This window comes from Vipera berus (genome assembly GCF_964194415.1).
Source record: "Vipera berus genome assembly, chromosome: Z".
NCBI classification, from domain to species: domain Eukaryota; kingdom Metazoa; phylum Chordata; class Lepidosauria; order Squamata; family Viperidae; genus Vipera; species Vipera berus.
This window is the reverse complement of record NC_138205.1, coordinates 94480879-94505004: the sequence shown is the minus strand read 5'-3', so window position 1 is coordinate 94505004 and position 24126 is coordinate 94480879. Positions and strand designations below refer to the sequence as shown.

Below are 24126 nucleotides of genomic sequence, written 5' to 3'. Positions count from 1 at the left end.
TTGGTCAGGCTGGATTCGACTCCGCATATAATGGTTTCCGTGGGAATGTGTTTGGGAGCGACTGCAAAATTAAATCCTTTAGACAGGACGTTTTAACAACAGAATAATCAGAGAAGCCATTGAGATAGAAAAACGCCCCCACAGCATAAACAAACGAGATGATACCTCTCGCCTACCAACCATTTGGAAACCCGCCTTGATTGACAGACGAGTCCCAACCACCAAGAATGATAGACCCAAAGTCATGATAACACCACTAAAGGATTTAATTTTGCAGTCGCTCCCAAACACATTCCCACGGAAACCATTATATGCGGAGTCGAATCCAGCCTGACCAAAATTAACCCTGATGACGCCAACAAAATCAGACTCGAAGTGACCAACATCCTCTGCACCAGCAAACCACCCAAAAGCAACTTACCCAAAGAGGAACAGACAGCACTACTTAACCTAAAAAATGACACCAGCATAATCATTCTGCCAGCAGACAAAGGCAACGCCACGGTGGTAATGAACACATCTGACTACCATACCAAATTATCCAACCTACTCCGAGACTCCACATACAAACTCCTCAAGACAGATCCCACCACCTACCTGGAAAAAACCACAAAATCCAAAATAAAAGCCACCTCCATCAGTGAAGAGATCCAGAAAACAATCATTCCCAGAGAAAAATCATCCAGATGTCCTAAGCTCTATGGTCTGCCCAAGATACACAAAGAAGGAACCCCACTCAGACCCATAGTCAGCTCCATAGGCTCACCTCTACAAAATCTAGCCAAATTTCTTGCCAAACAACTACAGCCTTACGCAAATTCCATCACCTCACATGTACAAGATTCATTCCAATTCATAGAGATCATAAGTAAACTAAACTTACAGCCCTGTGACCTACTTGTGAGCTTCGATGTCGTATCCCTCTTCACCCAAGTGCCAATCAAAGAAGCCTTGACAGCTATCCTAAATAAATACAACCCCCCAAAACACATCCTAGATCTGACCAACCACTGCCTATCTAACACATACTTCATCTACAATGGACAAAGATACAAACAAATGGAAGGAGCACCCATGGGATCACCCCTTTCACCTGTCATCGCAAACCTCTACATGGAACACTTTGAAACCCTCGCTCTAGAAAAATCCAACCACAAACCCAAACTCTGGCTCAGATACGTAGATGACACCTTCGTAATCTGGCCACACGGCAAAGAAAAACTGGATGACTTCCTCACACCTCAATAGCCTACACCCCAAAATACAATTCACCATGGAAACAGAAGCTAACAATCAACTTCCCTTCCTTGATGTCTTAGTCTACAAGAAATCCAACGGCTCCCTAGGACACACTATCTACCATAAAAAAACACACACAAACCGCTATCTGAACGCACTCTCACACCACCACCCAGCACAGATCAACTCCGTAGCCAAGACACTCATCTCCAGAACAAAACGCCTAGCTGACGAACAACACCAAAAAACCGAACTACACACTCTCACTAATGTACTAACAGCCAATGGATTCCAAAGAAACACGATTACCAACTTAATCCGAAGAGAGACACCCACAAAAACCCAAGACAGAGAACAAGAAAATGGCAAAGCCCTCCTCCCATACTTAAAAGGGACCACAGACAGAATCAGCAAGGTCCTCCAAAAACACAACATCAAAACAGCATTCTACACAGACAGAAAAATATCCACCATCCTAAGAAACCCCAAGGACATAATTGGCTTAGAAAACCAAGGAGTATACGAAATCCCATGCACCACCTGCCCCACCACATACATCGGACAGACCAACAGAAGAATAAGTGCACGCATTGAAGAGCACAAAATCTCACTCAGAAAAGGAGAACAAACTTCATCCCTGGTCCAACACTTTGAAGCCACGGGACATGAAATTGATTTTAAAAAAACCAAAACTATCGCCAAAATTGAACATTTTAACAACAGAATAATCAGAGAAGCCATTGAGATAGAAAAACGCCCCCACAGCATAAACAAACGAGATGATACCTCTCGCCTACCAACCATTTGGAAACCCGCCTTGATTGACAGACGAGTCCCAACCACCAAGAATGATAGACCCAAAGTCATGATAACACCACATGACATCACCACCACACAACCATTCAAAAAGCAAATCCGAACCCACAATGATAACGAGGCACAACCACAAAACAGAAACCTAACTACAGCTGCAACATCAGCCACTTTAAACCCCTCCAAACCACACAATAAGCAAACTGACACCCACTATAAAAACATGGCACCACCACAAACACGAAGCCGAACAAAAGCAGCACAACTCACCAGCTCAGGTCTAAGGCTGGCAACTGAGACCAGCCCATCCACTCAAAACACACCCCCACCCAATCAGAACACACCCACCATTCAAAACACACTCCCACCCAATCAGAACACACTTACTCCCCCACCCAATCAGAGCACACCTCCACCCACAGAACACACCCCCTCTGGCAGTTTAAAAAAGAGGAACAAACAGCCACATGCTTCTCCCAGAAGAAGGAAGCAGAAGCCACCAGCCTGATGATGACGGATGGGATTCCGTCGAAACGTCGCCCCTACACCTTTAGTTCTACGCCGGAAAAAAACCCGAATAACCAAAGATCCACATACGAACACCCGCGAAAACCTCAGAAAACAATATATATATATATATATATATATATATATATATATATATATATATATATATATATATATATATATATATATATATATATATATATATATATATATATATATATATATATTCATTTCCTTGCTGAAAACATTTTGTATTCTAAATTTTGTAGAATTTAGAAATTGGCAGGATAGAATATAAATATGATTCATATCAAAATTCAGCAATTTATCCTTTGAAACAAAATGCCAATGAACTGGTTTCTTTTAACTATGTTTTCAAAAGTATTTTTTCATAAATATAGAAATGTTAATAATTCACCCTGACTAAATTATTGGAATACCTACATGTCTGGCTTTTGCTCATTATTCTCCAGAAATAAAAACATTTCAATTCATGTTAAGAAAATAATAAAAAATTATTAGGACATTTGGAAAAATTGCAGCTATTTGGTTCATATGCTCATGGCTTTTTCTTCATACTGTCATGTTTTATGTGCTGAGTCACAATAATAACTGAAGAAGATAATCCATTACTATATAACATGTTGCCAGAGCAGGTTATTCTCATGCTCCAATTATAAATCTAGTTTTATGAAAACCAGAAGTATAGTATAGTATAATAATGATTGCAATCTTAAAGGCTTAGACTTTTGTTGTTGTGCTGATAAAGTCACCTATTCTGTTGCAACACTATGATCACAAATAACATTATTTTGTCCTTTAGAAAACAAGTTTATGATTACTGATTTGATTATGTCCATAGGTTCCATGGGAAGATTTGCATTATCTCTTTGGTGAGATTATGTATGGTGGACACATCACTGATGACTGGGATCGCAGATTGTGCCGCACATATTTGGAAGAATTGATGAGCCCTTCACTGGTAATAATTTATAGCAATGGGAGATTTCATTGGCTTCATTTTGTTGCTAATTTTATTGTGTACACACTCTTAAATATGGAGAGAAAGAAAGAGATACATACACATACATGCATACAGACTAGATGTATATGATGATAGACTGTTTGACTGCCTTTTATTTGTTTGGAGATTTCAAAACAGAACTATTGCTTGTTAAACATAAGAGAGACCAGAAACTGAGCCATTCCATTTTGAAAATAATTTTTCCACTTGTATTAAAATGTGCTGCAGCTTCCAAAAAAGCCAATGCAGTCCTAGGCTGTATTAACAGCAGGATAGAATCAAGATCACATGAAGTGTTAGTACCACTTCATAATGTCTTGATACAACATTACACTCTTAGAATATTGCATCCAGTTTTGGTTGCCACGATATAAAAAAAAAGATGCTGAGACACTAGAAAGAGTGCAGAGAAGTGCAACAAAGATGATTAGTGGACTGGAGGCTAAAACATACGAAGAACGGTTGCATGAAGTGGATATGTCTACTTTAATCAAAGTAGGACAGGGGATGAGAAGATTGCAGTGTTCCAATATTTGAGGGGCTGACACAGAGAAGAGAGGGTCGAGCTATTCTCCAAAGCACCTGAAGCCAAGCAAGAAGCAATGGATGGAAGCTAATCAAGAAGAGAAGCAATCTAAAAGTAGGGAGAAATTTCCCAATATAACAATTAATCAGTGTAATGACTTGCCTCCAGAAGTTGTGGGTGCCCCAAAACTGGAGAGATTGGACAATCATTTGTCTGAAATTGTATAGGGTTTCCTGATTCAGTAGTGGTTGGACTAAAAGACCTCCAAGGTCCCTTTCAATTCTGTTATTCTGTTAAAATATTGATAAGTGATTTTGGTGGAGTGTTTGGAGTTGCAACAATAAATTGGAGTAAGAAGTAAATGTCATATTGGGGATTATTATGAGATGAATTAAAACTAAAACACAAATGTATTAAGTTGTTTAATTATCTTGAGTGATGAAGACTTGTATCACTCAGTACTGATTACTGCATTTCAGAAAGTATGCAGTAGTCAAGATGTACAATAGGCAGCTGGGCAAATTTTAAAAAGGAGGAGGAAATAGAATGACTCATTCCTCTACAAAGAAAGGTTACAATATATGAGGACTTCATAGTTTATGAAAACAGAAAGATTAAATAGGGACTACAATTTTTTAAAAGTGGTTAAATAAATTCCTTTTATTTTCATAAATCTAAAATCTAACTTTATATACAGGTAGTCCTCACAACCTCATCTGAGCCCAAAATTTTTGTTGCTAAGTGAGACATTTGTTGAGTGAATTTTGCCCCACATTCTTGCCACAGTTGTTAAGTGAATCACTGCAGTTATTAAATTAGTAACACAATTGTTAAGTGAATAGGGAGTTCCCATTGAGTTTGCTTGCCAGAAGGTCATAAAAGGGGATCATATGAACCCAGGACACTGCAAAAGTCATAAATGCAAATCAGTTGCCCACTATCTGAATTTTGATCATGTGACCATGGGAATGCTGCAGCAGTCATAAGTGTGGAAAATGATGATAAATCCTTTTTTTTCAGTGCCGTTGTGACTTTGAATGGTCACTACATGAACTGTTGTAACTCGAGGACGACCTGTAATTTTAAAATCTAAGTTCATATAATTACAGTGAAGTCAAATAATGGAACAATTTAGGTAAAAAAAGAAAGCCTTTCACACAGAAACAAAATGCAGAATTTGCTCTCACAAAATGCTGGTTTTTCACCAACTCTGGACAGACTTCAAAGAGTATAAAGAAACTAAAGTGGAATAAGATTATATCGGGACCTATTAGTGATTAAAATAATATGCAATATTCACAAAGTGAATATATTCCTAAATACCACTTGTTGGAGAAAGTTGTTATATTCCTTAGCCCTTGGCTGGTAAAGAAACATGATACTGAATTAAACCACCTTTGATCTATCCTAAAAAAACCTCTTACAATTTCAGCCTAAGACAGAATCATGTGAAGCTCCAGTGATACTAAGGGGATAAACAATGCCAAATTGGTATATACTGGAGCCTTAGCACACTGTCTTTCCCAAGTATTAGGCGTATAGTTAGAGGTGACAGTGGAAGGCAAAAGCACCAAAAGTTCATCTGTGATATGGAATACAGAGAGCCTTGAGGCCACTCCACCTTCGCCACCTCATGTTGGAAGTGTCTCCTGTGATGAAAGCAAAGTGAGTTTGCTTGCATTTATTCACTCCTTAATGAGTAGGTTTTCATATGTCAGAAAGCCACATTCAGTTTAACACAATTGGGAGTCAATTGGAAAGCCTAGGAGTGAGTTACCATGGAGATGGGGAAAGATAAACACTACTGTACTTCTGACCTCCACCGAAGCTGATTTCTCTACATGACAGCTGAGGTCAAGGGGGCAGCGTGGGAAGCTCATTCCATCGGTACCTCGTCTATATCTAGCCCAAGGGTAGGAATTGCTATTTCTAGATGAGGCAGTCCATTAACCTTCACAGCCTGTTCTTTCTTTCAAATAGGTGTCAAATATAGGGATGAACCTGAAAGAAATGATGGAAATTAGATGCCTTTGGTTAACCAAGCTTGAATGTGGGTCTACTTAAATATTCAAAAACAGAATAATATCTTTTGATTTAATTGGACAATGGTCTCTCCCCACATAAACTATGAACCAAAAATTCCTTCAATGACAGGCAAACATAAAGAAAGGTCTAGAACTACAGCATTTTCTATACATTTTTTGTTCTCATGTTAGCATTTCACCTAATTGAGATTATCAGTAAAATGGGAGGGATGTGGTAGCATATTTTTACCATGTTCTACATGGAATATTAAGCATATTTTGGGGGCAAAAACTTTTCTACTTTAGGATTCTGAGTAAATTATGGCATATGTATACCTATAGAAAATTTATGTACAAACAATATCCTGACTGAAATAAATGCTGAGCATCTAGACAAACTGTGAAATGATCTGTGAGGAAAATATTCAGTAGGATTAATGTAAAATTTATCTTCTACTTTTCAGTTGGGAGCTGAAAGCTGCATACATAGTGCTCTGCTTACATTTTTCCTTATAACAATTATGTATGTTAGGCTGATAAGAGAATGAGTCGCCTAAAGTCCCCCAGAGAGCTGGGCATCTCTACTCATAACCTAAAAAAGTAACAGAAACATTGGCTTAATTTTTTAATCAATGTTTAAAACTTTCCTCTTTTCAACAGCTCAAGTTGTTCCATTTTGGATTTCCAAATGGCCTTTAATTTGCAGGATACGCCTGCCTGTCTCATATAATGTTTCTAGGCAGCTCACAATAAACCATACAAACAAGGTTAAAAACAAAAGTACCTTTCCCTCCATAGCCTGGCCAACATTCTTGCCATTCATCTCCTATGGGAGATAGCCAGGTCATGCTAGTCCTCTGGAAGGCTGAAAGGGTAGGACCCCTTAGATCTCAGCTGCAAGACTGTTCCAAAGGGCCAGGGTAGTCCTTGAGAAGGTGTGACTCTGAGGTCCCATCAGGTGGCAATATTTAAGGGGGAGAATCTGGAGTATGCCCACCTGTGAATGTTGAAGATGGAAATAAGCTAGAATACCACAACAAAACAAGTTTCCTGTAGCTTTTACACGAGGCTGTTCTGCCTATACTGTAAAGTAGTTTTCATTGGTAAATTCAAATGACTGAATACCAGGATTGGATCCAAAACAGGTCAGTGAGCAGCATTACACCAGAAGGGAATAGCCTTATCCCCTCAATGACATACCCATTTTTCCAGGAATCATGAGAACTGAGTTAGAAAGGTATAAGATAGCTTTCCCATCTCAGAAATTATTTGACGTGTGGGCTTCAGTTGTCAAAATTTTTCAGCAAAACCCATGCTGGCTGGATTAATCTACATATTGGTTACATGTCCGAAAGAACTCAGATTAGGACTGGCTGGTGTAAAGGAATATTTGAGCTCCTTGCAATTTACAGTGGTGGGTGGATAAAGAGCTAGAACCATGGGTAATTAACTGGAAGGGAAGCATAAAAGGATCCCATTTTGTTCATCTTTGCTACTTCAAAAATCTAATATTGTTCAGTGCATCTTGAAAATTAAAAAAAAGTAAAGTGTAGACCAGTGGCTCTCAACCTTTTCTTCACCGTGGACCCCCTTTAAATATCTTTGAGGCCACGGACCACCAAGACTTAAGATTTAAATCATAATATTTCTTCAAGCCTTTGTGGACTCTCTGTGATGATACCATGGTCCCTAGGAATCTGTAGACCACAGGTTGAGAACTGCTGGTATAGATTGTTATGGATCTAATTAATCCACAAGAATAAACAAAGTCCTGTGGTCATAAACTGAGGACAAATAGATAACCACATGTATATTGATGAGATATTTTTAAAAAAGCTTTTGCTTACTCAAGATGCCTCACTGAAAGTTGATATGCAGATGGAGGCAGCTTGCCTTAAACACCATTTGCAATAGTAAGGCAGAGTATGAACTGTTCTTATGCTTTAAGGAAAGAAAATTATTTCTTTTTTCAATTATGTAGGGGTAACTAATTAATTAATAGATCAACAAGGATATAGAAAAAACCATCAGATAATTTTTATTGTGCTTTCATAAAGTGGGCTTTATATAGTCAGTCTTTTGCATTTGTTGCTCAAACTTAGATAAACTTAGATAAACTCATAAATCTAAATGTTATTTTACTCTTTTACTAACTACTGTTTTAAAATAGTAGGATTAATTTGCATTTAAACTAGGTTTAAAAGCTATGTAGATAAAATGGGTCGTAGGGAAGTTGTATAGAAAAAAATATGGTGGTATAATCATAAGCTATGTTAAAAACTGAGAAATGTGGAAAAATATCTCATTAAAATCTGTTAATACATAATGATTTCCCTGTGACAGAATATTATTTGGCCCGATCCATTCATGATTGTTATCTAAAAGAGTATAAAATTATTGTGGCTTTTTACTGTTTAAAGGCAACTTATTTAACCAGATTGCATCTAGAACTGTTTCTATTGTACCATCTTGGATAAGAGAGATGGCTTCCTACTAGAAAAATAATCTGTTAAAACTACTACAATAAGAATTAAGAATTTTACACTCACAGGGAGTATGTCAAAGCATTGAATAGATTTTGCCTGAAAAATACTCTTTTTCTAATCACAGATTGAAGGCGATTTTGCTTTGGCTCCTGGTTTCCCATCTCCTCCCAATCTGGATTATATTGGCTACCACAAGTATATTGATGAAATGTTGCCCCCTGAAACTCCTGCATTGTATGGTCTCCACCCTAATGCTGAGATAGACTTCTTAACAGTTCTGTCTGATAACCTATTCAAAACCCTGCTGGAAATGCAACCCAGAAATCTGCTTGCTGGAGAAATTATAGGACAGTCATTAGAAGAAAAGGTGAGACTGTGATATCCTGCTAATGTTTATTGCATAACACCTTCACAGAACCAGAGTAATTCATAATTTTACTGCAATCAGAATTAAAACTTTGTTCCTTCCGAACATAAATGTTTGACAAGTAGGGATGTGAGAATTGTATTAACTGTTCCAAATAGGGAAGAATTAGTTTTAGTCCATGCCTAAACTGAAACATTTATTTCAGTTATTTTTATCCATATGGAGTGAAGCAGAAGCGGGGGGGGGGAGGCATGGAGAGAGAAAGAAAAATCATGGAAATTGATGGTTCAAGGGAGGTAGAAAAGGTAAGATTTTGAGAGATCAGGTAGTCCGCACCAGGAATTGCTAAGGGAAGGAAGAGTGACAAGGCAGTTCACACAACTAACCCTCATAACCCCATAAAACCCACTCTATTTTTGTTTCATTTGAACAACTAAAATATGTTGGTTTTTCTTGGCAGAACTTCTGGATTGTGATATTCTGATCAGAGGTTGAAACAAAATGCATTTTCTGTTTCATCTTATCCCAAATGACAAGCAGTATCTATATCCCTGTGAGGGTTTTTTATGCACTCTCCTGCATATTCAACACTTATTTTAACCAGAGTTTGCTTTATAAGCATGATTAAATTTAAACAAATTGCATACCTGGTAATTTTACTTTACTTTACTTTACAAGGTGAAAAATGTACTGGATGAAATTTTGGAAAAGCTGCCAGAAGAATTTAATTTAGCTGAGATAATGCAAAAGTCTGCTGTACGAAGCCCATATATTATTGTGTGTTTTCAAGAATGTGAAAGAATAAATATTCTCATTAGAGAGATACGGAGATCAATAAAACAATTAGACCTTGGATTAAAAGTAAGGAATATATTACTTTATTGTTATTAAATTTATTGCCACCTATCTTATCATGGGCTACTCTCTATATACATGTACTGTTAGGAAAAAATGGATCTTAAACTGGTATTGTAAATTTAAATGTTTGTGTTGGTTCAAATTTCTAGGGTGAGCTAACATTTTCATCTAGTATGGAAACTTTACAATCATCATTGTTCTATGACAAGGTACCAGATGCGTGGACCAGTCTGGCTTACCCATCTACTTACAGTCTTGCACAATGGTAAATGCATTTCTTTAACCAATGGATCTCTTCAGTTACCTTATAAATCATAAATTGTATTTTTGAAAGCAAATAAAAAAGCATTAAAATTCAAAAATCTTTTTGAACCTTAAAATGAGCATAACTACATTAGTATGATTTTGCAAGTCCTATAACATTTTGATGTCTCAAAATTTAAAAGATGAAGTTTCTAAAATTTCCCCTAGATTAATCTGTTCTGTATTAATCTGTGCTGAATTTAACATATGTTTTCTTTATTAGAAGGTAAAATATTTCATATGCAACAGGCTGCTCCATACAACTTGTATGATCTACTACCAATAATCAAGAATATAGATGTCATATAAATTATATAATGCAAATTATTTCCAAAATTAATTTCTTATGCACCTATGTTTACCATTGCTATATTTTTATTCAGGTTTAATGACCTTCTTTTGAGATGCCGAGAACTTGATACCTGGACACAAGATCTTGTGCTTCCTGCAGTAGTGTGGCTTTCAGGTTTCTTTAATCCTCAATCTTTTTTGACTGGTATGTTAATATTGATTCTTTATATTTACAATTTTAAAATAAGTTTGAAGATTTTTTTAAACAGCTAGTTTCCTTAAAGTGTCACAAAGTTCAAACATCACAAATTATGTCAAGTAGTGAATAGGCAGCCATATGGATCAATTGACTGAGTGAGTGACCAAATGTATGAATGAATAAAACTTATTAAAAAACTTATCAAGGGGTAAGGTGATGGAAATCCAGTTAACAGATGATATAAGACACTGATACGCTGAACAGATTTGTACCCACTTTTCTTATGAGTGGAAACTAGTGTGATTTCTAATCATGTATGAAAAATGACATAAGTACAAGTAGGGCATGGATAGACATTTGATGCTAAGCCATATTATGTCTTAGGTGTCATACAAATTGCATCTATAGAATCAGTTAGTTTTTTTAGAAGAAAAGGGAAACAGCAAAGTATCAGAAGCTGTTTTTAAAATATATTAATAATAGTAATAATAATAATAATAATAATAATAATAATAATAATAATAATAATAATAATAATAATAATAATTGAACTTATATACCGCCCTTCTCCCGTAGGACCCAGGGCGGTTCACAAGGCAATTAAAACAACATTACAATACAAAAAGTTAATAACAATTAAAATAGATTAAATTATCCTTGATTAAAAATCTAAAACCCCTATAACTCTGATTAAAAAACCCAATTACAATAAGTTAAAAATTAAAAATTCTCAGTCCTGGCCGGAAAGCTCAAAGAGCCAGGTCTTCAGGTCCCGGCGGAACGAACGAAAATCAGGGGCAGTCCTGAGCTCTACAGGTAACTGGTTCCAAAGGGCAGGCGCGCCCACAGAGAAGGCCCTCCCCCTGGGTGTTGCCTGCTGGCAATCCTTTGCCGGCGGCACCCTGAGAAGGCCCTCCCTGTGGGAGCGCACAGGACGAAGGGAACTTGATACCGGCAGCAGGTGTTCCCTCAGATATCCCGGACCCAAGCCATTTAGGGCTTTATAGGTCATCACCAGCACCTTGAATCTATTAGTTCGCAATAGTTTCTAGAAAATTACCTTCAATGCCAACGCAAACATTTTTTTAAAAAAAAATGCTCTAAATTACATGAAATTAATGTTTATTGAAATTGACTTTTTGTTAATAACTAATATACAGTAGATGTATTGCTACAAAGTTGGATTAAATAATTTTTCCTCAGGAACAAAATTCCTCATTTCTCACCTTTACATGACCTTATACATAGCTATTGAAAGCAAGTTTGGTGCAATATTAAGGCCACAGGCTAGAAATTGGGAGATCATGAATTCTATTTCCACCTTAGGCATGCAGCTAGTTACCTTGAACCAGTAGCTTTCTCTCAACCTTAGGAGGAAGCAAAAAAACACCCTGTCAAAAAAAGAGATTTGTCTAGGTAGTTTCCAAGAATTGGACACAATGGGAGGGAAATGAATCCATAATAATTAAGTATGCAAACCATAAAATAATTTGTATTAATCATATCTTCTTGAAAGCCATTATGCAAACTACAGCACGAAAAAACAATTGGTCTCTGGATAAGATGTGCTTGACTACTGATGTTACCAAAAAGAGTAGAGAAGATTATGGTCATCCACCAAGAGAAGGTGCATATATATTTGGACTTTACATGGAAGGTAAGTTCATTAAAATTCTGTATTAACCGTGATCTAGTTAGAGGAACCACCTGTAAAAAAATGATCAGTGTGAGACACATCAAAAAGAAGTATATTTTATAGAATCAGTGAAAGGTTTTCTGACAACAAGCAGTCCTGGACATAGAATCACAGTAGGGGCCAGAATTTCCCAATTTAAGTGATGCAATAATTAACTAAGCCAACCTGATTCTTCATGAACTTTTTTGCTGCATCATTAAGTAACTCACTGTGGTCATTAACCGAATCACAATGCTGCTAAGCAAATCCAGCTTCCCCTATTAACTTTGCTTGTTGGAAGTGCCCTGGGAAGGTTGTAAATGATGATAATGTGATTCTGGGACAAGGCAACAACTGTAAATACATGCCAGTTTGCCAAGCACTTTAATTTTGATCATGTGACTTGCAAGGAAGTTTTAAGTGTGAGGATCATAATGTCACTTTTTTCAGCACCATCCTTATTGTTATTAAACAAATGGTTATTAATCAAACACTATCTGCATTTTTTTAAAAAAAAATGGTGTTCACTATTTAATAATACTGTGAAATGAAGCACAATAAAGCAAGATGGTATTCTGTGCTTGCTGCTCAAATTTTGAAATGTATGTTATTTTCAACAGCAAGCCCCATCATTAATAAAAAGAATGCAGAATATCAATGAGATTTCAGGCACACAACGAAGCACGCAAATTGTAATTAATATTCTACCTAGCTAATTACACACTTCCGTCCTGCAGAAGTTAAAATGTGTATTTCTTGGTTTCAGGAGCAAGATGGGACATTCAAGCAGGAGTCATAGCTGAAGCTCCTTTGAAGAATTTGACTCCCATGCTGCCAGTCATCTTTGCCAGAGCAATTCCGGTAGAGAGGCAAGAAACCAAGCACACTTACAAATGTCCAGTTTATAAAACTAAACTTAGAGGGCCCACCTACACATGGACTTTTAACTTAAAAACCAAAGAAAAGCCATCCAAATGGGTGCTTGCAGGAGTAGCCTTGCTTCTGGAAGCTTAGCAATATACTTGCAGACACCTGTTGTATTATTTACAGCAAGGTAGCATAGTTCACGCATTAATTCAGGTATATTTCTGTTTGAAATTACCACAAACCACCTTCAAAATAATTCTTTTATTGAATTCTTGTTTTATGCATCGGCTATAGTTACATCGCTGCACATAGAAACAATACATATGTACAAGTGAACATGCAAAGGATTAAATCACTGAATCATACATGTTATGTATGTAATATGCAGGTGAACCTTTGGTTTACACTCCCTTCACCTAAGGGAATAACATTTCAAGTTTCTATAAATGGCATATATGGACCCAACACAGACAGAATGTATGCTGTAAGACCAATGCAAGTTATTTTTAAATAGTCACTCAAAAGCAAAAAAATAAATATATAATATAGCTGTATGAAAAAAACTTAAAAATATCTTAATTATAATCAGAGAGTGAAATATGTTAACTATGGTAACTACTTTACCCGGGATTGCAAAAATACAGAAAAGGACAATTTTGTAGCAAAAGCATATAGGACTCTTAATTCTGCTGCCACCTAATGACCTTCTGTATTTTTGCAAACTACAGTTATCCTAAAAAAATACACTATTAAGCAATGTGCAGTTTTCTTCCAATTAACATTAAAAACAAAAATGAAAATAAACTTGGCTTAAATTTTAGCTTAAATTAGTCATTTATTGTCCTGATTAATTTGCTAAGAAAGCACACTGAATATGAAAATAGTCAACACCATATCTGATGTGCAAAGACGTATATAATTTTCTTCTTGCTGTTTATCCTGTGAAGCTCCTGGCCATAAATCAACTTTAAATCCAACAAAACTGAATGACAAATTTCAACAAATATATGTTAGGACCAGGCTGGTCCTTGAAAAACAAAATGGCCATTTAAAAAGCACCTTTTTTTAATTATTAGAGCAGCCATGTCTTGTCCTAGACTGTTTCAGAAGCTGCTTTCAGTTAACCCTGCAATGGACATGCATAGATTATCTAGTTAACTTTGCTGCTCGTTTTCAGATGGTGAAAATTAAACTGGGCTGAATTATGCCCTTAAAATTTTAAACAATATTGACCTTTATAACATTTTTCTGCACGTAAAGCAGAACAAACAGTGATCTGGAATGCTTGTTTTCAGAAGTTTAAAGATGTGACTTAAATTACAAATGTCAATTTACTATTTATAAATTTTCTATTACTATTACTAAATATTTTATTATTACTATTTCTAAATATTTTAGAATCATATTTCTAAACTAGGTCTCTTAAAGAAAAATATTTTAAACAGTATTAAACATTTATTATATGCAGGAAAATATTGCTGTTCCCAATATTAACAGCCTTTCTCCTTAGAAATATTTACTAAATCAAAAGTGGTTATTCTATATTTCTGAAATTATTTAAACATAATGATTATAAATGAAAGTTCAAGATTTAAATTTTTAAGTAAATATAGTATATGTATAAATCACCAGGATCAGAATTCACAGATGTCTTGGGTATTTTCACTGATTTCCATTAACACGATGCATTGGCAAACTGCATAAAGAAGAAAAACAAAATGTTTAGAGTTTAAGAAAGAAAATGTAACTATTATAAACTCTACTTCAAAGAGCTATAATGCCACCAAATGTATTGTTACAGCTTCTACTATAAATAGTAAGTCATGGTCTTTATTAAAAAAAAAAGCAAAATCATTAAATGCACTCATAAAATTATTCTTCAACATTAAAAGTCTCTTAATTTTTACAAAAATATTGGACAGGATGTTAGAATATTTAGAAGGAATATTTTATTTTAGCATTTACACTCTTACTAAGAGTCAGAGACTGTCTCACTTTAAGATTTATTGAACTTCTTACTCTTCACTGTTCATAGGCTTTAAAAGTAACTTATCCAGGCAAATAAGTCTTATTAGACAAATGTATTCTCAGAAAATTTAAGAGACCCTGGCATGGGAAGAAAAAACTTCCTTATAGGGAATGATGTGAGATTGAAATTGGGTGAACGGGTAAGGGGGTGGGGTATTGTAAAGGAGAAGCTGATTGTCATGTATGATTGTAGTAGTGCTGGAAGAAGGTAGTCTTTGCCACCACGGTGGCTCAGTGGGTTAGCGCTGAGCTTGTCGATCAGAAGGTCGGCAGTTTGGTGGGTCGAATCCCGAGTGCTATGTAACAGAGTGAGCGCCTGTTACTCATCCCAGCTTCTGCCAACCTAGCAGTTTGAAAGCACGTAAAAATGCAAGTAGAAAAATAGGGACCACTACGGTGGGAAGGTAACAGCGTTCCGTGCGCCTTTGGCATCTAGTCATGCCGGCCACATGACCACGGAGACGTCCTTGGACAAGCGCTGGCTCTTCGGCTGTGAAACGGAGATGAGCACCAGCCCCTAGAGTTGGAAACGACTAGCACACATGTGCGGGGGAACCTTTACCTTTACCTTTACCTAACCACTTGCTGTGGTCGCTCTTGGATAAAGATTAGCACCAAGGACCCCTCATAAAAAACTTAATTTCATGCAGGTGCCTGGTGGGTTTTTTTTTTCATCTCAGCTCAGAATGGAGCAAATAAATATTCCAACAAGCGTATAAAGTAATCATAAGCTCAAATAAATAAAATTATTACTTGTGGAACAGCATGTCTGCAGGTTTTGTGAAAAATCTATATCCACACAAACTCAAACTTGCTCTCTGAGTCAACCTACCCCAAAAGATAGGAAAAAAACAAGAGGAGCAATAGATATGCCACCCTGAAAAAAGAATGGAATATAAATCTAAATAAATATAAAACTAAAATAAACATAGCAAATTAGACTAATACAACTGACAATATTGGAAATACTTCTGATACAAATTACCCTACAAAAGTTTAGGTATAAGCTTACCTTTCAAGGTACTCCCTTACATTGCTATAACCATAAAGTTTTGCCAAGTGGATAAGTGTTCCCGTAGCACAGTAACCATCACGTTTCCGACAGTAGCTGCAGTTACATACTCCACGGCAAGGAGGGCACAACCACTCCTTAAAAATGGGAGTAAAGTATTAGTTCACCTTATAAGTAATATGTTGTACTATCACATAAGCACGGAAATCACAAAGTTAGAGCCTGCATAGACACAGTGGTGCATGCTTCTGAAGATATGTATAATAAAAATAAAACAATCAGATCACCAATAATTTCACTGTAACTCCCATTTCATTATATATCCCACAATTCAAGCAACTAGAGTATTACTGGATTCAGAAGTGCCACTTTCACATCTTCTCCATAGCGATTACGGAGACATGGCCCACAGAACTGTCCCCGCACACCGACACAGTCTTCATTATGACAAATTGTTTTTGTATCAATTGTCTTTTGGCGACACTGATGGCATGTGGTTCCCTAATATTGGGACAAATGATAATATTTTTAGAAAGCCACATCCAATACATATGAAGATAAACATGGTGTTTTTCATAACCCTATTCCTATTATTCTAATAAAAAAATTTAACAAATTATCCAAGAACACAGATAATTACACATTTTTGTTGCTGGAATATTAAAAAGCCTTTTTCACAAGTCCCAATACAAATGCATGTTTCAAATAAGGCAAGATGAATTAGATAATACATTGAACTGGAGTGGAAAACCAATTTATAAATGGAATTTTAAAAGCCTGTTCACTGTATTCGTTCTACAAAACTGTAGCAATATTTCTGGTTTTACAAGACAGCAACACTAACACTAGCCCAAGCTTAATCTAATGCTCACAGTCATTTCATTCTGGAGAGATAACAATTATGCAAAAATTAACATTATAAGCAATTCCAAAATTCTATTTTTTTTTATTTTGCTTAAATTCCTGATAAGTATTTACTTCTTTTTTGAGGCAAGCACTTCTGCTAATACCTTGACAAGATAAATAACTTATTGGTAGTTATTTTACTGTCTGTGTTCTAGGAATTGTCAGTATAATTATAGACTGTAATTAAAATATTAAATACTTCACAGTACACTATGACAGTAGGGAAGATTAACCCTGTTCATGGGAAGGTGAAAGAAGAAGTAATTCAACCAGTGTAAATAATACTGTGGCAGCTGGATCATTATATAAATGTAAAGATATCTCAAAAACATTGTGTATATAAAGAGGGTAAAAAACTGATTAGATCTAAAATATTGCATTTATTCAATATATGTCAATGTATAAAGAAAACAACCTACCAAAATCTTATGGTGGATTTTATCTTTATTGGTAAATGCAATATGGTCCAAATCTTCATTTGTTATAACAACCGATCGAAGTGCTGCGATTCTTGATAATTTTCTTTTTTTCGGCATTCCTAAAATATGCTATAAAAATGGTAAATGGAAGAGTTAAGTGCAATTTGTTTGTACTTCGTACTTTTTATGGATTGTTCTCCAGCCAAATCCAAAATTTCATTCTGTTTCCTTTTATACCATTATGACTCAGCCTTCCATCCTTCCGAGGTAGGTAAAATGAGGACCCAGATTGTTGGGGGCAATTAAGCTGACTTTGTAATAATGCCGCTTGGGGTGTGTGGAAAGCCCTAACAAGCAGGCATATACATAGAATGAAGGCTACTGCTAAGCTTGTAAGCCGCCCTGAGTCTTCGGAGAAGGGCGGGATATAAATGTAATAAAAAATAAAATAAAATAAATAAATAAATTATACCATTTAAATCCTGACACGGTTAGCATTTTTTAAACATAGAAAAATCTGGAAGTAGCATATTCAAATTTCCAGAGGCAATTTAGAGAAATTGCTTCTGGATCAGAATAGACAAAAGTGTCTTCCCCAGTATATTTTGGACTATCCTTAACCTTCAAATGGTTCATCCAGTTTATCAGTTTAATCCAAAGTCTATTATAGAGAATATTGTGACTGGAACAGCTTGTAAGCCCAGCAATCAATCGACTATAAACCACAAGACTGGCTACTCATTACCAGGGCTAGGCTACTCACTTCAATGTTGAGCTCATGCTTGATAAGTTCTATCCTTGCTAACTGCAAATTACTCTTTGTTAAAATAAATCCAAAACATAATTTTGGCATGTACCCCATTTAGTTTTCTCTTCAATAAGTTGTGGTAGGTTTCATTATCAAGGTATTCCAGAGATGGGCTTCTTTCCACAGCAAAGTTTTCTGGAGGACGAGCACTCCTGATTGGGTTAGTTCGACGCTGCATTGGGCCTCCTGAAGATCTTTTCCTTGGCGCCTTCTTTGGTTTCTAAAACAAAAGAGAGGTTTTCTTTATGAACACATAGCCTGAAGCAATAGCTTATCATAAACACCTTGTTCAATCCACTTCGAATTCTCTTTTTAAATTTCCCTTTTATGGCACACTGCCAATCGCTGCACATTTTAGGAGAGTATGTAAGAAGAAGCATATCTATATTTGGACAAAACTAGAAAAAAGGTTGGAGATAAAAATTTCTACCAACATTAAGTTCAGAATTCTTTGTTCTAAGAGAGAAAATATCTGAAGGAACATGAAAAAGAGACCTACCATTTGCTTTGTTTTGCTGTATTTAGTTAACTGTTATTACTATAATGCAACTACAACATTCTATAAATTACTTATCTATGTGTATTGGATCTACAGTTCACAGGTTACAGTATATCCACATTAAAAGAATACTGTAAGGCAGATATGTCAAACACAAGGCCTGGGGGCCAGATCTGGCCCGCGAAGTGGTTTTATGCAGCCCACGAAGCCATCTTGGAAACAGTGAGGGAATGGCCCCCACTGCCTTGGCCCTGGCCCAGAGACCCTCCTTCTGCCAGAGACCCTCAGATCTGTCCCACTCCTGCCCAGGCCCCCCATAGGCACCCTTGATGCGAACGATGTAGAGTTGGCCACGCCCACCCAGTAGGCCATACGCACTCTAGCCACGCCCACCCAGTAGGCTACGCCCACCCTGGCCACACCCACCCGGCCCCCTGAGGGCAACCGCAATGCTGATGCAGCCCTCAATGAAATTGAGTTTGACACCCCTGCTGTAAGGGATACAGTGTTAAGTAAATTGTTATTGAATTGGTGAAAGAGATGCACAAAATTGTGAAAAACTAATCTTGGTGCCTTCAGTTAGTCTGTTATTTTGCATGTCTTCCTAATTAGAGTATATATAAATTATGAAAGCTTTTGAGTCTGAAAAAAAATACACATATGCATAAATAAATATACTAGAAGAAAAACTCTGCAAATGCAAGTGTAGATAGCTGATCCTTTCTGTATCATGTCTGGCTGAAAGGAAAGGTCACGATTTTATACTTTATTGTATTTATGCTTGCTCCAAGTAAAAAATATTTTTTTTAAAAAAGCCTGCAAAAATTAGCGATGTATAGTCAGTCTTAGAAATGCAAAAGAAATTTTTGAAAAAGAAAATGTATTCATAATTACCAGAGTTGAGGAAGAAGTCTTCATTTGGATTGAGGGAGGTATAGAATCTAGTTCTGCTAGTAACTGAGCAAGCTGAAATGGGGGAATGACATTGATTTGCTCTATAAATCAAATACTTCTTAATGGCAATCTTATCTATATACTATTTCATCATGCATTTTTAAAAATATAAATCGTTACATTTTTAGAATAATTTTAGTTATGTATCACATAGTTTAAAATTGCACTACTAGTTTCACTGTTCAAAAGATTACAGTGAAAGTTTGGAGTTAATAATAAACTTATTCATATTTCCAAAGTTATGGAAGCAATTACTTCATGTATTTATGCCATGCTAGCAGGCTTTGTCATTCACTTCAAAGGGAAGGACAACAAATTCAAAGCATACTATGCATTTCACACTGGCACAATGGTTTAAAATGTACTAAGTAGCAATATATGGTTATATGCAATTATAAACATGAACAAACATAACTATTTCAGTCCTTCTTCACCCAATGAGTGAGGAGGAAAGATAATATGAAGGCAGATGGCCCACAAATCTTGGCATCAGCCTTATCTACTGCAGGTATAAAATTCAAGGAAAATACTTGGAATTTATAAGCAGAACTTCATTGAAAAACTTTGGGCGTCATTTTTTTTAGTCATATTAACCTTCCAGCATTCAGAGGATACTATGTGATATAGCATTGAGTGCAACCACAAGAACAAATCTATAGGTAATATGGAATTCAAGCCCAAACAAAATAGTAACAGTCTGAACTACAGTAATTTTTTATTTTTATTTTAATCCCATTTATATCCCGCCCTTCTCCAAAGACTCAGGGCGGCTTACAATTTAAGCACAAATTAATGTGCTTAGCAATAGCCTTCATTCTATGTATATGCCTGCTTATTAGGGCTTTCAGCCCCCCCCCCAGCGGCATTATTACAAAGTCAGCTTATTGCCCCCAACAATCTGGGTCCTCATTTTGCCTACCTCGGAAGGATGGAAGGCTGAGTCAACCTTGAGCCTGGTGGGATGCGAACCTGCACTAATTGCAGGCAGCTGGTGTTACTTAAGTAATGCATAAGTTAGGTTTGAAAATGGTTTGTTCCTACTAATACAGTAATAGGTAGTCCATTCTTGAATCCCTCACTAAAATCCAATTAATTTACCTGAGTTAAATACGAAAAATATGTTCGATAAAACAAAAAGAGGCAATTAGAATTACATGTGTCACCACTGCCTTGGTGGAGCAGTGGGCTAATGCTTCCTTAAGTAACACCAGCTGCCTGCAATTAGTGCAGGTTCGCATCCCACCAGGCTCAAGGTTGACTCAGCCTTCCATCCTTCCCAGGTAGGTAAAATGAGGACCCAGATTGTTGGGGGCAATTAAGCTGACTTTGTAATAATGCCGCTTGGGGTGTGTGTGAAAGCCCTAATAAGCAGGCATATACATAGAATGAAGGCTACTGCTAAGCTTGTAAGCCGCCCTGAGTCTTCGGAGAAGGGCGGGATATAAATGGAATTAAAATAAATAAATAAAAATAAAAAACTTCTCATTTCTTTGTTTTCTTGACTATTAATGCCATCAAAAAATGCTGAATTAGTTCTTACCACAGCTTTATTTTCTTTTATATTCTGATCTCTTTTCAAAAGTACATCAGAATTTTCGTCTGGTGCCTCATCTATCTCAGAGTCAGAAGAAGTATCTTGATCTTCATTTGTCCCGTTTGTATTTTTTGTTTGATTACTGTTTGATGAACAGAACTTGGGGGAAGTCTTTTTAGCTGATTTCTTGTTAGGAAGCTGCAGTGCCCCCCCAATTTTGAAGCTTTTTTTCTTATGACGCGATTCAATTTCTATTTCCTCTTCCTTTTCTTTATCTTCCTCCATTAAAGATGGGTTATTGCCTGCTTCTAATTCCATTAGCTAAAAACAGATGAGTAAATAAACCTATGTTATAGTTGCATTTCTATTATGAAAAAAGCTAATATTTTATTTCCCTTAGCTACATCAATCATATTAAAAGGTATCTTTTAAAAAATATCTTATTTTTACTTAAATATTCATAATTATCTGATTTTTAATCAGTAATTTCATATGAATTGTTCACGTTGACTTGGTACATAGAAAAGGAGAAAAAGACAAATGACCAGAGTCTACATTAGACAGCAGAAAGTTTTGTAGTAAAAATATTTTCAGTTATAGATCCAAACAAGAGCCAGCTTACTGTACATCTAACTAATCAATTAATTCAAACATTCATTTGTTTGAAATACTGTAACAAAAATGCACTGCAGAAATTACAACAGTTAAGTAGAGAACAACTTTAAGTCCATAATCATACAAAAGACTAAGCTCCATTAAACACTATTAGCAACAAGTATTGGATGACACAATAAAATGCATCTGCATATTCATTGGAAGAACACTCCATAGATAAATAGAAATAGAACCTACAGCTACAAAAAGAAGAAAAATTCACTATTTTGGTTTTTTCATTTGATTCTACTGCATTTTAGAAAGCAATTCTACAAGAAAAATCAAGTTGCAATTTAGGTCATGAGGGTTACAAGGAATTTTATTTTCTGGATGAAAACTCCGCATAATTTGGTACAAATTTTTCCCCTACCATTCCTGATGTTCCAGGCAAATTAACATTCTCATGCCCATCTTCCAATGACAATGTTTCAATGGGAATATCAAGTTCGAAACCAAGAAAATCTTCTTCATCACTTGGGTCATTAAATATGTCAGCCAATTCCATCATCTGTCCAATTCATAAAAAAATATAGAATAGTCAGCTTGCAAAAGTAATCATTTTGTACTATGAATATTACTATATTGTTAATTTTCTACTCAGTTTTTACTCCTTAAGTTACACCCAGAAAAACTAATAAATAAATGGAGAGGAGATGCTAGGCAGGTTGATTCAGGTTTCAAAGTAGATTAAGTAATAAAGAAATAGAGTTCAAAAATAACATATATGGAAACTGTACACATATAAGCAGCAAATAGACATTAATTGCCTGAAGATAGGGCAATAAAAAGACAAATGGGAGTCAATTGTAATCTAGCACATACAGTATTCTTACATTTAAAACCAACATACATTATTGTTAAGCCCAAATCTACCCCAAAATGGACAATCCCTTCAGCCAAAATAGAACTTATTATAAGACAATTAAGGAACAACACTACACAGTAAGATATCTTAGTAATATGATATGAGGACCCAGATTGTTGGGGGCAATAAGTTGACTTTGTAATAATGCCGCTTGGGTGTGTTTGTGAAAGCCCTAATAAGCAGGCATATACATAGAATGAAGGCTACTGCTAAGCTTGTAAGCCGCCCTGAGTCTTCGGAGAAGGGCAGGATATAAATGGAATTAAAATAAATAAATAAAATAAATAATATACTAGTTGTTGCCCAGAGCTGTAAGGACAAGTTGACAAGCATTGTTGGACTCAGCAACAATTTAGTGGCATTCCAGTCCAGGTCATCATTAACTATCTGCTGTGACAGCCATTTCATTTTCTCCAGGAGTAACAGGTACATAACCAAAACAATGAACATAATTATCAAAACATATGGACATTATCGGGATAGTTTGAAGATGAACAGAAGTATCCCATGGAAAAGACAGAAGAAACTTCTTTTGGCAGAATCAGTGTGATGATCCTCTGAACTTAATATTGTCCACACTGGCCATAGATTACAAACTTTCTCTGCCTAACAAAAAATAGCAGGAATTGAATCATGTGCTCTATTAGTGAAAAAGAGCACATATATATATGTATATATGTGTATATATATATATAAAAAAGGTAAAGGTAAAGGTAAAGGTTTCCCCGCACATGTGTGCTAGTCGTTTCCGACTCTAGGGGCCGGTGCTCATCTCCGTTTCATAGCCGAAGAGCCAGCGCTTGTCCGAGGACATCTCCGTGGTCATGTGGCCGGCATGACTAGACGCCAAAGGCGCACGGAACGCTGTTACCTTCCCACCATAGTGGTCCCTATTTTTCTACTTGCATTTTTACGTGCTTTCGAACTGCTAGGTGGGCAGAAGCTGGGACGAGTAACAGGCGCTCACTCTGCTACGCGGCACTCGGGATTCGACCCGCCAAACTGCCGACCTTCCGATCGACAAGCTCAGCGTCCTAACCCACTGAGCCACCGCGTCCCTTATATATATATATATATATATATATATATATATATATACACACACACATATACACATACACATATACATATACATATACACACACACACACACACACACACACGCACACACTATTCTCAGTCCTCTTTCAATATTGTTAGAAGTTTTTCTCTATGAAGCTTTATAGGTTTTAACAATTTAACAGAAAGTGTACATGAAGAGCTATGAA

General features: G+C 36.2%; 2 protein-coding genes across 2 annotated transcripts in view; one reads left to right on the top strand and one right to left on the bottom strand.

The window, feature by feature from the left end:
• The window catches only part of DNAH11 (dynein axonemal heavy chain 11), a gene marked incomplete at its 3' end in the record, with an annotated part of 227874 nt that extends 214548 nt beyond the window's left edge, over positions 1 to 13326 (top strand). The window contains 7 exon segments of the mRNA XM_081342997.1: positions 3422 to 3541; positions 8744 to 8986; positions 9665 to 9847; positions 9994 to 10109; positions 10531 to 10643; positions 12154 to 12294; positions 13079 to 13326. Coding sequence (XP_081199123.1) covers positions 3422 to 3541; positions 8744 to 8986; positions 9665 to 9847; positions 9994 to 10109; positions 10531 to 10643; positions 12154 to 12294; positions 13079 to 13326 — 1164 coding nt within the window.
• A 1515-nt stretch (positions 13327 to 14841) lies between these two features.
• Positions 14842 to 22501, bottom strand: CDCA7L (cell division cycle associated 7 like; the record flags this gene model as incomplete). The annotated part of the gene is made up of 8 exons (XM_081346256.1): positions 14842 to 14875; positions 16220 to 16356; positions 16571 to 16720; positions 17545 to 17673; positions 18402 to 18572; positions 19746 to 19817; positions 21346 to 21660; positions 22364 to 22501. 8 exons carry the CDS (start codon positions 22499 to 22501, stop codon positions 14842 to 14844), a joined length of 1146 nt encoding a protein of 381 aa, XP_081202382.1.
• Between the last annotated feature and the right edge of the window lie 1625 nt (positions 22502 to 24126).